Source organism: Phaseolus vulgaris, chromosome 6, assembly GCF_000499845.2.
Source record: "Phaseolus vulgaris cultivar G19833 chromosome 6, P. vulgaris v2.0, whole genome shotgun sequence".
Classification (NCBI taxonomy): Eukaryota; Viridiplantae; Streptophyta; class Magnoliopsida; order Fabales; family Fabaceae; genus Phaseolus; species Phaseolus vulgaris.
Genome location: NC_023754.2, coordinates 16,565,143 through 16,579,657, shown reverse-complemented (window position 1 = coordinate 16,579,657; position 14,515 = coordinate 16,565,143). Strand labels below are relative to the sequence as shown.

Sequence of the window (14,515 nt, the reverse complement as noted above, 5' to 3'; positions counted from 1 at the left end):
TATGAGACTGCAGTTAGCAAACAAGGGGTGCAGGAAGCAAAAGCCCCAAACTGAAATGAAGTATAGTGTTTAAGAAAAAAAAAAGGATTAAAACGTGAATTAGACAAAAACAATCTACTAATAATCACGTTAAACTTGCTCTCACGATGTTAAAACTTGGAATGAAAAAAAATCGCATAAAAAAATGTCAACAAACTTATTTACTAAACTTTCCATATTGGGACAAAAAAAGAAACAGATCTTGATCTTACTTTTGGTGGTTCCATTTTCATTATGCATTTCCTAGAATTGTAACCAAACTATATACATTACACAATACTTCAAATATAGTTCAAACTACCAGACATGAAAGCTTAGTATTAACAGAAAAAGGGAAAAAAACAATAGATTTTAATCTTACTTCTGGTTCCATTTACATTATGCATCTCCAAATTTATCACCAAACTATAAACACTACACAATCCTTTCCTTCAAACCGACTACAACGACAAAATCTGATCAAATTCCTCAACTACACACAAATAAATGTTTCTCTCACATTCAAGAGCTGCACAAACTGCTACACATTACATATTTCATAGAGGGTTCTCACCAGGCAGATAAGAAGGAGAGCCACCCTCAACCTGATTTTTCTTCCTTTGGAAGATGCCACTAATATTAGGCAAGAGGGCCTTTTTTGAAACTGGAACCTTCTCCTTTTCAAACTTCCTCACCTCCACTGTTGTATGAGGAGGATTCTGCTTTTGAATCCTGTAGTGCTGAGGAGATGATTCTGTTGACACCTGTGTTTCAGCCAAAATTCGGGATGCGGCTTCTGCAGCCTTTTTCTGGTCCCTCTCACGCCATCTTCGGAGCTCATTCTCCACTGCCCTTTTTGCTGCTTCAGCCATTTCAGCCTTTTTCAGAGCCTCTTGTGTTGCAGCCTTTATATCCTCAATCTCCTTCTGAGTTGTCTCTAACCTTTTGAGAGCCTCATTTTCACTAGCCTTCACAGCTTCCACCTGTGCCTTGGCAGCAGCCACTTTCATGTCTGCTAATTTGTCAGACTCCTCAACTTTATGGCTTAAGGAGTCAAACTCCTCTTTTGAGATTGTAATCACAGCCCCAGATTCAGATGTGGATGCACGAGCAGCAGTAGTTCTTTCTGTTAAAACTGTAATCTGGTCAAGAGCACTTTTCTCGGCTGCTTTTGCTGCTTCTGCTTCTTCCAGTGCCACTTTAAGCTTTTTCTCTGCTTCTGCTAATGCAAGTACGGTAACTTCAGCTTCCTTCTTCAAATCTGCTGTTTTTTTCTTCATATCTTCTGCTTCCCGCCTTGCATTTTCAGTTTCAGATGTCAGCTGGCTAAGCGTCAAGATCATTTCCTCAGATACACCTCTAACTTTAGATTCTTCTAACATGCAGGCTTCAAGCTCAGACTTGCTTTTGCGGAGCTTGACATGCAGATTTCCAACAATAGATTCAGTTTCAGATTCCTTCTCCTTCAACTCAGAATGTTCTTTCTTTACATTCTCCAGTTCCACCTTGAGAGATTCTACTAAGCTTTTAAGAGAGCTTTCCTCATCTGCTACTTTCTGAAGTGAGTCCTTGGCATCATCAAGATCCAAAGTGACGCTTTTCACAGAGTCCAAGTCCGATGTCCTTTTATTTTCCATTTCCTTTTGCAGAGCCCCAATTTCACTCATTCTCTCCTCCAGCTGCATTTCAAGATTCTTGGAAAGCTCAGGACTGAAATCCTTCTTTAAAGCAAGCAATTTTGTTTCAGATTGTTCCAGAGTAGCTTTATAGGATTGTCTTAGAACATCTTTCTCGGCCAAAATCATTGCTTGTTGTTGTTGTGCTAAGATAGATGCAAGCTTTGCTTGCTCAATTGACTCCTTTACAGATAAAATTTCTTTAGAAAGCTCAGATGCTCTTTCTGTGTTTTCCTTCAATGCATCTCCAGCTTCTACTGCTCGCTTGAAAGCAGACTTTCTTGCATCCAAGGATGAATCATACTCTTGTCGAGTCTTACTCAATACTTGCTTTGCTGCATCAAGTTCTGTCATGACAGATGCATACCTTTTTACTGCAGAATCTAATTCTTCCTTCCAAGCACCATCTGTCCCGTCAGGGATACCATACTTTTCTTCTGTAAGTAGTTTTGCCTGACTCTTTGCAGCTTCGGTAGTCTTAATTGCTAACTCCCTAGAATCACTAATAACTTTTATCTTCTGTGTCAGATCCTCAACTGTCCTTTTAGCCCTTTCAAGCTCCACAAGAGCTTGAGCCTTGGTAGTTTCAGCATTCTTTACTTGTTCCCTTAACTTGTTCAGCTGTTTTTGGGCTACATGAAGTTCTGTCTCCTTGGCCAATACTCTCTAGAGAAAGAACAAACTTGTAAATTGCAAATTGAAAAGGACAATGTTCAATGAAATCTAATCTTGAAAGAAGGAGATAGAAAACTATTATTGGATAACCTAATTTAGTGGTCAGCTGGTGTTACTAGAACAAAGTGGTGTACAACTAAAACAGATTGCTATGGTAATTGATTATCTAAAATGGGGGATATAGATTTGCATAATGTTACGTTGAAAATGTAATGTTGCACTTGAGTATATTGAAACTTGCACCAATTCATTCTAGCACAAGAGATTCCCTCTTAAATGATAAACAAAACATCTTCCTGTATTCAGATCTTTAAAAAAAACTGGACAAAAACTTATAATTTTGTAGTTTTAATATCTTTCAACCATTAACATTGTTGAGACACCCGGAATTCTTGTTTCAGATACCCATATGTTATATACATGTACACACAATTTTGAGTAGAACCATTTTAGGAACCTTATTTATCCACCAAACCATTTATGTAGTCAAACTCAGAATAATCATTGTTTAAATAAAAGCTAAAACTAATGAAAATGCTATCACAAAATGCAAAGTAGTTAAAACAAAAGGTTCAATTTGTAAAAAGAAGAACAGGGTCTTCACTTCCAGGGGAAAAAGGTGATGAGAAAAAGGGAAATTCAATGACTTAATATATTCTAGATTTTGAAAGTCTACTGCTAGACCCGTGAACATAAGAGTGACACCATGAAAAAACAACTTCAGTCCTGAAAAGTGGTAGGCACTGTCATATTAGTCCTGACAAAAAAATGTTAAATAAGTCCCTAAATTTAACTATTTAACGTCATTTTAGTTCTTAAATACATTTAATTTTATCAGTTTAATAACACAATTTTTTGAATTTTGGACAAATGTGATTGTGAGTTACACTTTCAAGAACTTTCTTTTCATTTCATTCAGTTCAGGGAAAAATGTAATCACACGCTACAAGTTTAGGACCAAACTGATCGTTTACACATTCACAACGTTGATTCTATCAAGCCACAGCATTACAGAATGATGATGGCACTGATAGAAGGAGATGAAGGATTTGAGTAAGGGGAAGAAATAGAGCGTTAATCATGATATGAGTATGGTTTTGGGGCCTCTGGTCATAAAGGTTTCCTTAGGTTCCATGACTTATTCCGTTCAAGTTTTTTATAGAGAGAAAGAGGGAGGATACCCTTGTACGCAGAACTGAAATTCATACCATACTTTTATCAGTGCAGAGAAAATTTCCAGAGGTCCTCAATAAAATTGAGTCTGCATTTTCATGTCCTATATAATAAGGATAACTAGTCTGGCATTGTTCTAGAGTGAAGTTCCTCCTTGCAACGGAGAGAAACTCAGGACAATATAATAGTGTAAAAAGTTTTTATTAAGTAAACTGGGTAACTATCTGCTCCATCAAATGCATATAATCAATCTTTCATAAAAAAAAAATCTCCTTTTATTAGTTAAAGGGCTAAAAAGACTACCTTGAAAATCATACAATGTTTATGCAACACCATGCAACTTCCAATGTAACATGGTTATGAACACACACAAGTACAAAAACAACAATTACCTCAGCAGAATAAGGTTTTGCCTTCTTAATAATTGGTTTTTCACCAGAGAAAGCACCTTCACCAAATAGAGAGACAGCATCTTTAACAGACTGAATAGGTGGGCTGGTGTCAATCTCTCCAACCTCAGGTTTTGGATTAGGAGACTCAGTTGCACTTTGCCGGACTTTTGCTACCATTGTGACTTATAATATTAAGTAGTTTGAAACCAACCTGTTGCAAACAACAAGTTAGCAGAAAGATATTAAAATAAAAGAATCATCATCATGAACTAGTAAATTAGAAACGTCAAAAAAAAAAAACTCCTTATTTGAAGAAATTCTAAGCACACAGACAAAAGAAAACCAAGTTAAAAAGGCAAAACTCCATATACCAAAAGTCTATCACAACGACTTTGTGATGGACACATGATCATTCTCCCACCAAGTGGAAAAAGTAAAATACTTAATGTTGTGTAGTGTCAAGAATCAGGAGACATGATAGAACCCTAAAATCAGTAATACAACGGAAATTGGGTATATTGAAACAGTAAGATTCCCTCTCAAACATACTTTTGAGTTTTGAACTGTCATTATCAATAGCTTATTTTGGATTAAACTCCAACAGCCTACAAGATTCCAGAATACATCCCAGTTCCATCGAATAAGAACCTTAAAAAAAATACTCCTCACTCACACAGCAACCAACTTGTATCCACACGACAACCCCCCTCAATGCATAAGTATAAACAAACCAAAGAATCAAGCATATTGCACAATGCATGTTAAGAGTCCATTCACAGAGCCAGAATGAATTTAGGAGTCCGCAGTGCAAATAGGCCAAATACAAAATGCAAAGATTTCAGGCAATCCAAACTTTACATGCAAAAAAACACTACCGAAACACTTCAAATTCCACAACCTTTTTTCTTTCCAAAGGGTTTTCCAGTCCAAACAACCCCCTTCAGAATAAAAAGACCACCAAAAAAATAAAAACTTTTGAAAATTTATTTTCCAAAACATGAACAGAAATTTGTCCGACCTACACGGCAGACTGGCGAACATTGCAATAGAAAAGCCCCTCAAGTCGGTCAAAACGACCCGAAAACGACAGAAAAGCATCATCAAACGCCGCAAACAGAGCATGAATTGAACGACAGCCAACGAAGCAAAAAACCGACGAACGACAAAAACAAACGGAAAACCGAAAGCGACTTCTCCAAACAATTCAACAAAACCCAGAATCGCAAAACCATCAAAGCCTCCACCTTAACTAAATCCCAAACGAAATTCGCAAAAAAAAAAGCAAAAGAGAAGAAATAAAACCTCACCCTTCACGGCCTCTTCACAAAGCTGACTCTGAAAATTTTGACAAGCTCCGATATTGAATCTCTCCAGAGAGAGAAAGTGAAAAGTATTAGAGAGAGAAAGTGATGGGTGGGTTTGAAAAATCCGAAAGCTGTTCGAGACAAATTTTTTGTTTCAGCTGTAGTCAAGTTCAAAGAGATGAGAGTGCGGAATCGCGTGCACCCGTTCGTATTTTAAGACTCTCTCCCTTCTCGTTTCAGAGCGTTGTACCCTTCTTCCTTTTTGGCGAAATGACTCTTTTGTCCTTGTGACAAGGCTCGAGGGTTCGCCACGTCACCGGTGGCACCGTCCAAGAAAACACCCTAAGGTGACGACGATGACCCCAATAGGAAAAACGAAAGAGATGGTGAGAGAAAGAAATGTTTTAGACAGCAAAAAGGCAAAAAATAAATATCTTTTTTTTTCATTCCTTGTTTTTCTGAGTTTGTCTCCAATAATTGAGAGAAAATAGATTAAAGTAAAAAAGAAAGAAAGAAAAAAAGTACAAGAAAATGGATGAAATAAAGCCGCAAATTCTTACACATGTTAATCTCATAAGTTTAATTTCTTTTAACCTGAATAGCTCATTTGTGTGTGACATGTGATATCTTAATGTTAGGGTTATTGGGTAGTTGTTGGTGAAGTACTTGCAAGCATTTTGTTTTGTATTCTTTTTGAATTAGGGTTCTTTGGGTGCCGAAAGGTGAAACCTTTGCATGATAACATGATATTATAGTATTCATACATCGCTTTCTGATCTTTGATGAAGCTATTTGTGGGGTTTGGATAGTGCCATTTTGACCTACAATTGGATTTTAGAGGACCTTCAATCCTAAACTCTATTCACACTTCCTTTATTATTGTTGTTTCTTTCCTCCATCTCCTTATCATCATCACCATGCCCTCCAAAATTAATTACTATGTCCCATGATTTTGTTATTATGCTTATTCATTTTCCTATTGCTTTTGTCTCTAAGTACCACTCCAAAAACAAGTGAAGAACAAAAAGTATATTTTCATGATGTAAAATGTTTTTACATGAAATGATAATTTCACAACTATAAGAGTTGTATATAATTTTAATATGATTGATTTAGATATAAATATATATAATAAAGAAAAATTTATAATTAAATAATATTAAAAATTGTAATATAATTATATATAAAAAATAGATTCTCAATATATCTTTATTTTTATACAATGAATGAGGTTATTAGTGTTTATTGGAATTGTCTGTGCTGAATTCTCGTACACGAGACTCAAGGCTTTTTTTTAAGATCAATAATAGTACATTTTAATATATCTTGAGAATGACTTTGTTTTGAAGTATTCACATATTACACCTTAATTCAACGTCTAAAGTCGTGGGTCAACACGTGGGTTGATTAGTAAGCCCAATTCATGATATGGACTTTAAGATATTTACAAAAGATAATTGCTTTTTGCACTTCCATGATTTTTTTCGTGCACCTCGATGAAGTATGTAAAAACAAAAAATAAATATATATTCAAACAACCTCACATAAAAAAAAAGCTCAATAACATATTCAGTTATCCTCATTAATAACAGCCAAGCATATCTTCAGATTGAGCTATGCTCAATAGCATAGCTTCGCATATTCTTCGTTTGGTTGTCTCGAAAAGGTATTTTTGGGAAACAATGTTCTACTCATTCTTGCATTATATATATATATATATATATATATATATATATATATATATATATATATATGAATTATCTTAAATAAAATAAAATAAAATATATTATTTTTAAAATAAAAATTTCCAAAACATTAATCCCAATAAATTAGAAAAACCTCATATTGATAGGTACCATAACACCTTGTACACAATGAAAAATGAAATAATTTATATGTCTAATGTTTTCAACATCTCTTAAAGGAGTCACTATGGATTGGTTCACATGTGCAAAGAAACGGTGGATCGCATGAAGCAAACATTTACTTGTGGTGAGACCCTAAACCTGATAAATTACAAAGTGCAATAAAATTTAAAAAAAAAACACTATATAATTAAGTGTATAAAACAACTAAAACAAAACAAAACAATATTTTAATTCCACCGTAAAATCATAAACCAAATATGACAATATTAACTCTCACTTTTAGGAACTAGATGAAAAATCGCAACTGAACAAATCAAGGTCAAAACTACAATTGTAGTGTAGTAATCACTTTTGTTAACACCAATAAACTACAATAATCCTGTCTCCAAATCTCATAAACATTGGACCAAGAAAAACCTTACTATGTTTTTTTTGTCTTCAATCTTCAAAAAAATAATGTACTTTCCAACTCAAAAAATAACTGAAGTCACACAATATTCACCTCAACTTATCACATACCGTGTCATGGATCACTCTATAATTATAAAATAATCAAATTAAGTTATTTAAACAAAATTGAGACTATATAAGAATTTGTTAAAAATATTAGAAAAAAATAATATTAAACCAATGAAAAATTATGGACCATATAAATTCATTGCTAATTTTGAATACATGCACGGTTCAAAATTATTTCTAAATAAGAAAACTATGTAAGTGTTTTCTTTCGAGTTCTTGTGGATATAAAAAATGATTTTATGGTGATTGTCACCAAATTTGATAAGTTCCTCAAGTCAATTTGCGTGTTCTGTGATTTGACTTTGCCACAACATAATTAATAATTAATATATTATTTTCAACACTTAATTTATCCGATAAATAAAATCTGTATTAAATAAAATTAAAAAATGTGTTTAATTAATTTAAGAAAAATAAAAATGGAAATAATGTTTTACAAATAAATTAAATCAAAAAAATGAAAATTTAGAAAAATTAAATATAAAAATCTTTAAATAATAAAATCGTTTTGATAAATATTTTGAAATCAGAAGAATAATATTTTTTTGTTTCTTTTTAATAAAAAACAGTATGTTATATTTTTATTATTATTTTTTTTAAATAAATAAATAAATTTAAGGCTTAATCATAACAAGAAAAAAAAATGGCGGTGATGATTTAACACCCTACAAATTAAAACACATTATTTCACAACCTAATAAATTATTGTTTTAATTATATATATATATATATATATATATTATTTTAATTAAAAATATTATTATATTATTATTGTAGAATTATACACTTAAACTATTAAAAGAGAGTAAAAGTAATGATAAATTAATTATATTCATAATCAAATATATTATTATTATTATTTTTTATTTTTATTTTAAATATAATATTTTTATTAAAACTGTACACAATAAATAATCCTATTCAACAACAATTTATAATATTTAAAATTAAAATGAACATAATTAAAATGTTAATTTATTTGTTTATTAAAAGTGTATTTTTATTGCATGCAGTATGAAGGTATCATCAGAGTTGGAAAATGATGATGATATCTTAACACCTGGCCGAACAAAACACATCCAGTCAACACGTACACACGACACACGTCGCCAGCACAACCATCCTCACTTCCATCACTCTCTCACCTGCCACCACTCCGACAACGCCATCACCATCATAACCGCCGCCAACCTCTTCTTACTCCTCTGCCATCATCATCTCCGGTCACTCTCTCCACCGACACGAGTCTCCTCCACCTTCCACAACAGTCGCCACCAGCAAGATCCCTCACCTTTGCTCCCAACGTGTTCTGTTACTGCATCTGCTTTAATGTTGAGCTTTGAGACTCTTTTGGCACTACTATATTGTTTGCATGCAGCTTTTGTTTACGGAAATTCCTCATTTCAATACACACTCTGTGCCAACCATTTACATGTGGGAACCACTTTCTTTTTCAACTAGATCCACTTTTTTCTTATTCCACTACCATTCTTTTCTCATTTAAATAAGATTATATAGTTTAGATATGCGTATGATATCTTAGTGCTGATGATTTTAACATCTCAGCTACACGTCCTATCTTGTATTTAATATTTAATTATCATGAATAAAACTAAATTAAATATCAAAATTAATTCTTCAGTATTGATCAGGTCATTCTTGATGATGCAAGCTCATTTTATGGTCATTCCAGCCGCCACTTCGACTCCTGCATCAAATTTATCCTTAAAAAATATGGCCCGCGCGACAACAAGTCAATAATGTACCAACTTTCAACATCCAAATTTTAATTCATTGACAATGGTTGTAAAGTGTGAATGCAGTGTAAACGTGCAATGCAATTCATATATAGTACGGAGAACAAAGAGTAGAACAAGAGATACAGAATCATCAGAGTTATGGAAATCATTGAGCAAACTCCACTGTTTGATACAAAAAAGGGCAGAGGAAGACTCCTCTACAGGTCCTTTGCAGTTTCATTATCTGTGTGCATATGCTTCATATGGATTTACAGATTTAGCCATATAATAGATTCAAAGGGTGAAGATGGCAAATGGGCATGGCTTGGTATGCTTGGTGCTGAATTGTGGTTTGGCTTTTACTGGCTTCTCACTCAGGCCTTCAGATGGAACCTTGTGTTCAGACAACCATTCAGAAACAGACTCACTCAGAGGTGCCACCTACTTTTATTTTATTTATTTTCCATCACTTTCTATTTTTATAAATGTTTCTGGTTGAGATTCTATGTTGATCAAACTAATTAAACAATCTAGATCCACTCACTGTTAGTGACATCAACATGAGAGTTTATCTTATGATGATAGCAAGTTATGAGTTAAGAATGAACTAACAGTGCTATTGATCAGTTAGTAGATGGATGAATTTATACTTAAGGATTGGTTTAAGGCTCATCAATTCTTAGAACTTATATGTTGTTCAAAAATGAAAAGACAGAATATGTTTGGTAACGTTTTTTTGCTCATATATATACTTCATATAAACCATATATTAATGTTATGCTATATTACTCTCATTTACCTTTTTAGCTTTCTTGCATTGAAATATACTAAAATCTATCTGGGTAATAGGTATGGCAAAGTTTTACATTGATATGCAACACAATTGGAAAATTTGTGTGTTTTTTTGGAACAGATATGAGAAAAAGTTGCCAGGAGTGGACATATTTGTGTGCACAGCAGACCCTGATATTGAGCCACCAATGATGGTGATTAATACAGTGCTATCTGTTATGTCTTATGACTATCCAACTGAGAAATTGAATGTGTATCTCTCTGATGATGCTGGATCTCAAATCACGTTCTATGCTCTATTGGAAGCATCAAACTTTGCAAAATATTGGATTCCATTTAGCAAAAGATTCAAAGTGGAGCCAAGGTCACCTGCTGCATATTTTAAGAGTATAGACTCATCAGGTTACTCTAGTGATTCTGATCAAGTCAAAGAGCTAACAACTATCAAGGTACAAAATTAGTTGAGTATTCCATCTCAATTATTTAATACATAGCAATTTAATACAGATATAAAGTATTTATCTCAAGTCACAGGTCATGTAAACTCTTGAACCAAATTGAGTTAGACATCCTTAATGTGACCACTAATCAATTGATTATGTGTCTGGTCTTATTTAATTTTTATATGATCATACATTGTAAAATATTTGTATTTATTCCTCTCTTCTTGAATATACATAGATCTCACTTATTTAAAATTTTCGAGGAAGGAAATAGTCACAAAATTTTCATAGGTGAAAATTCAACATGAATCATTGATCCATTTAAAGAGGCCACAGTCATAGTCATTAATGGTTATGATTTTCAGAGTTTGATTCACAATATGAATTAGTTTGATTAGTTTCTTATAGGTTGATCTCTTAAAAGAAGTTTATTTTCTGAAAACTTTTGCTGTATGAATAAGATATAATTTTTTTTTTTTTGGTATTACTGTTATAGTCCCCTAAATTTAATGATGTAGAAATTGTACCACGAAATGAAAAGACATATTGAAGATGCAACCAAGTTTGGTGAAGTACCCAAAGAAGTACGTCTAAAGCACAAGGGATTTTCTCAGTGGGATTCATATTCTTCTCGACGTGATCATGGCACAATTCTTGAAGTAAGTTAATTAACATCAATTTATTTCTTAACCATGACGAGTTCAAATAATTGAGTGCATTAGCTTTTGACATTTGTCATCATCACACACCCCTTATTGCTCAAGTTTTGTTTTTCTTAATAGATACTGGTTCATAAAAGGGATCCTGAGAATTCAAAAGATGTAGATGGATTCCTTTTACCAACTCTAGTGTATTTGGCTCGCGAGAAGAGACCCCAATACTTCCACAACTTCAAAGCTGGAGCTATGAATTCATTGGTATAAAATATATACAATTCTTGCATGGTGTTAGTTTATGTATTTTGGTCAATCTTTCATCTGTATACTTGTGTAAATTTATATAATTCTTTGGTATGAATGCATGCAGTTAAGGGTGTCTTCGAATATCAGTAATGGGAAAATCGTTCTAAATGTAGACTGTGACATGTACTCAAACCATTCACAGTCTGTGAGAGACGCTCTCTGCTTTTTCATGGATGAAGAAAAAGGTCACAAAATTGCTTATGTGCAGTTCCCTCAGATTTTTGAGAATGTCACTAAGAATGATTTATATGGGAGTAGTCTACTAGCAATATCTGAGGTGAGTATCTTGTGGATTGATTAAGATATTATCTTTTATTAAAACAGTTTTAAGTGACGTTTATTCTGTCATGTTATGTTTTAACATCTACATATAATTTTGTTCTAGTGAAAGCAACTACTTATTTTTTCTTATTTGTATTCAATTTTGTTTCAAAAGACAAATGTATCTCACATAAAACTACTGCAGAGCCTAATTTTAAGCTATTATTGATGATGATCAATTAGTTATGCACCCTTTGTATGCACAATTAATTTTCTTATGCAAAAATAGGTGGAGTTCCCTGGTGCAGACGGTTGTGGTGGTCCTTTGTATATAGGAAGTGGCTGCTTTCACAAGAGAGAGTCTCTTTGTGGATTGAAGTTCAGTGATCAATATAGGAATGACTGGAATACCAGTGAAGATTATCAGTTTAAAGAAGCAAGCCTGAAGGAACTGGAAGAAGAATCAAAGGCTCTTGCAAGTTGCACCTATGAGGAAAATACACTATGGGGAAAAGAGGTTCTCTCCCTCTCTCACTCACACAAACATATACACTTCTTATAATGTTACTTGAGAGATGTCAAGAATAAGATATATTTGGAGAAACTTTTCATAAATATTTTCAGCAGAGAAAAATAAGAATAAATGGTAAGATTAACTTCTTTATAAACATAACTTTGTTTATGCATGAAGTAGTTATAGAAACTATTTCCTACCAGCTTCTTCAAAATATAAGTTCTAATTGATGTATTTTACATTCTGTTTTAGCTTTCTCTTGTAAAAGTGTTTGTGGAGGATTTCTCTGAAGAGACCCTATATATTGTTGTTTCTTCAATTGCAGATGGGTTTAAGGTATGGGTGTCCAGTAGAGGATGTGATAACAGGATTGGCTATTCAGTGCCAAGGATGGAAATCAGTGTACTATAATCCACCAAGGAAGGCTTTCTTAGGTTTAGCTCCAACAACCTTGCCTCAAACACTTGTTCAACACAAGAGATGGTCTGAAGGAGACTTGCAAATTTTGCTTTCTAAGTATAGCCCTGCATGGTATGGTTTTGGAAGGATTAGTTTGGCACAACAAATGGGATATAGTGTTTATTGCTTATGGGCACCTAACTGTTTTGCAACACTATATTATTCTATCATCCCTTCATTGTACCTCCTTAAAGGCATTCCCTTGTTTCCAAAGGTAACAAACAATAGTCCTTGTTACATATAAATTCATTTCATTTCATTTTTTTCACACTTTGGGATATCAATATGCTTACTTTGGCCTTTTGGGAATAGAAAATGCAAAACAAAAATGGAAAAACATGCCATTTGTGATTATGCATGTCCTTTTTCTAAACAAATACATCATCATAATTGAGCATGCATGTGCTTAACTAATTGTTGGTGGATTTATCAGATGTCAAGTCCATGGTTCATACCTTTTGCATATATCATTGTTGGGGAAGGCACCTATAGTTTGTTGGAGTTTTTCTTCTGTGGGGGCACATTCCAAGGTTGGTGGAATGACCAACGGATATGGCTGTACAAGAGAACAAGCTCTTACTTATTTGCCTGCATTGACACCATCTTGAAGCATTTTGGATTCTCAGATTCAACTTTTATAATCACAACTAAGGTTACTGAAGAAGAAGCTTCCAAACGCCATGAGAAGGAAATAATGGAGTTTGGAACCTCCTCTCCAATGCTCACTTTATTAGCAACTTTTGCATTGCTCAATTTGTTCTGTTTTCTGAGTGTGTTGAAGGATGCAGCCCTAAGGGAAGGTGGCTTTGAAATTTGTGAGACAATGGCCTTGCAATTTCTATTGTGTGGATTTTTGGTTATCATCAATTTACCTATATACCAAGGACTTTTCTTAAGGAAGGACAATGGAAGATTGCCTGGTTCTGTTGCCATCAAATCAATATTACTAGCACTATGTGTATTCATCTCCTTTAGCCTCTATTTGGATTGGGAGGGGGGGATTTGTGGGTACAGGACAAAGTAGATTTGTGAGATTTATAGAGAATATTGAAGATGTGTTTTTGATTGAATGATGATAGAGTGGATTTGCGAGAATGAAATATTAAAATTTGAAATTTGTGATGTGATAGTTGAAAGAAAATTTAAAAATTATTTGAAAGATATAAAATGTAAACTTATATATTTATCTTTGTTATTAAAAATATTTGTTATTAAAAATATTTAAATGATGTATTATGATATTTTTTTTGTAGATTTGAATTAATTAATTTTTTTTAATATATAATATCCATAATTATTTGTATTTTTTAATAAAAAAATTAAAAATATAATAGAAAATATTTGTGTTAAATTGAAATAAATTTATTAAATATATTAAAAATTATAAAAATAATATTTATTATTATATACATTTGTTATTCTACATAACAATTTACGTGTTTTGATATTTGTAATTTTATTTTATTATTTTAATTATTTATAATTATATGTTGTTATTAGTAATAGGATAATAAATAGTTTTAAAATTATTAAATAAATTTATGTAATATTTAATTTATATATTGTATATTATAATAAAATAAGGTATTTTGTTAAAATACATTATTTGTAAATGAAATGAGTACAAATATCTTCAGTATGAAAAATTAAAAAAGTACTTTCACATTCTCACTCTCTCTCCTACCCACTTCCTCACAAACCACGAAAACAAACATAAGAA

The 14,515-nt window shown here is 32.8% G+C and overlaps 2 protein-coding genes across 5 annotated transcripts; one reads left to right on the top strand and one right to left on the bottom strand.

Moving 5' to 3' along the window:
• Positions 1–359: 359 nt before the first annotated feature.
• Positions 360–5,683, bottom strand: LOC137831373 (WEB family protein At5g55860-like). Of its 2 annotated transcripts, none has more exons than XM_068639025.1 (3): positions 5,237–5,683; positions 3,935–4,145; positions 360–2,360 (listed from the first exon to the last, which is right to left on the bottom strand). In XM_068639025.1, exons 2-3 carry the CDS (start codon positions 4,109–4,111, stop codon positions 576–578), a joined length of 1,962 nt encoding a protein of 653 aa, XP_068495126.1. In that variant the 5' UTR covers positions 4,112–4,145; positions 5,237–5,683; the 3' UTR covers positions 360–575. The 2 variants fall into 2 exon arrangements, with proteins under 2 accessions (XP_068495126.1, XP_068495125.1); XM_068639024.1 differs by having other exon boundaries at positions 5,242–5,673.
• A 3,052-nt stretch (positions 5,684–8,735) lies between these two features.
• Positions 8,736–13,913, top strand: LOC137831368 (cellulose synthase-like protein E1). Of its 3 annotated transcripts, none has more exons than XM_068639018.1 (9): positions 8,736–9,059; positions 9,278–9,798; positions 10,278–10,605; positions 11,118–11,258; positions 11,382–11,516; positions 11,626–11,838; positions 12,112–12,339; positions 12,662–13,009; positions 13,229–13,913. In XM_068639018.1, the coding sequence occupies exons 2-9, from the start codon at positions 9,524–9,526 to the stop codon at positions 13,817–13,819; spliced, it is 2,259 nt and encodes a 752-aa protein (XP_068495119.1). In that variant the 5' UTR covers positions 8,736–9,059; positions 9,278–9,523; the 3' UTR covers positions 13,820–13,913. The 3 variants fall into 3 exon arrangements, with proteins under 3 accessions (XP_068495119.1, XP_068495120.1, XP_068495118.1); XM_068639019.1 differs by having other exon boundaries at positions 8,821–8,956; XM_068639017.1 differs by lacking the exon at positions 8,736–9,059 and having other exon boundaries at positions 9,301–9,588; positions 9,657–9,798.
• The last annotated feature ends 602 nt before the right edge of the window (positions 13,914–14,515 follow it).

What these genes read in the sequence shown, in the direction of transcription:
- LOC137831373 (XM_068639025.1), bottom strand. Translation starts at nt 4,111, where the DNA reads ATGGTAGCAAAAGTCCGGCAAAGTGCAACTGAGTCTCCTAATCCAAAA. An exon ending in CAAAACCTTATTCTGCTGAG is followed by an intron (nt 2,361 to 3,934) that starts GTAATTGTTGTT and finishes TTCTTTCTCTAG; the next exon opens with AGAGTATTGGCCAAGGAGAC.
- LOC137831368 (XM_068639017.1), top strand. Translation starts at nt 9,426, where the DNA reads ATGGTTGTAAAGTGTGAATGCAGTGTAAACGTGCAATGCAATTCATAT. An exon ending in ATCATGGCACAATTCTTGAA is followed by an intron (nt 11,259 to 11,381) that starts GTAAGTTAATTA and finishes TTTTCTTAATAG; the next exon opens with ATACTGGTTCATAAAAGGGA. An exon ending in GCATTCCCTTGTTTCCAAAG is followed by an intron (nt 13,010 to 13,228) that starts GTAACAAACAAT and finishes TGGATTTATCAG; the next exon opens with ATGTCAAGTCCATGGTTCAT.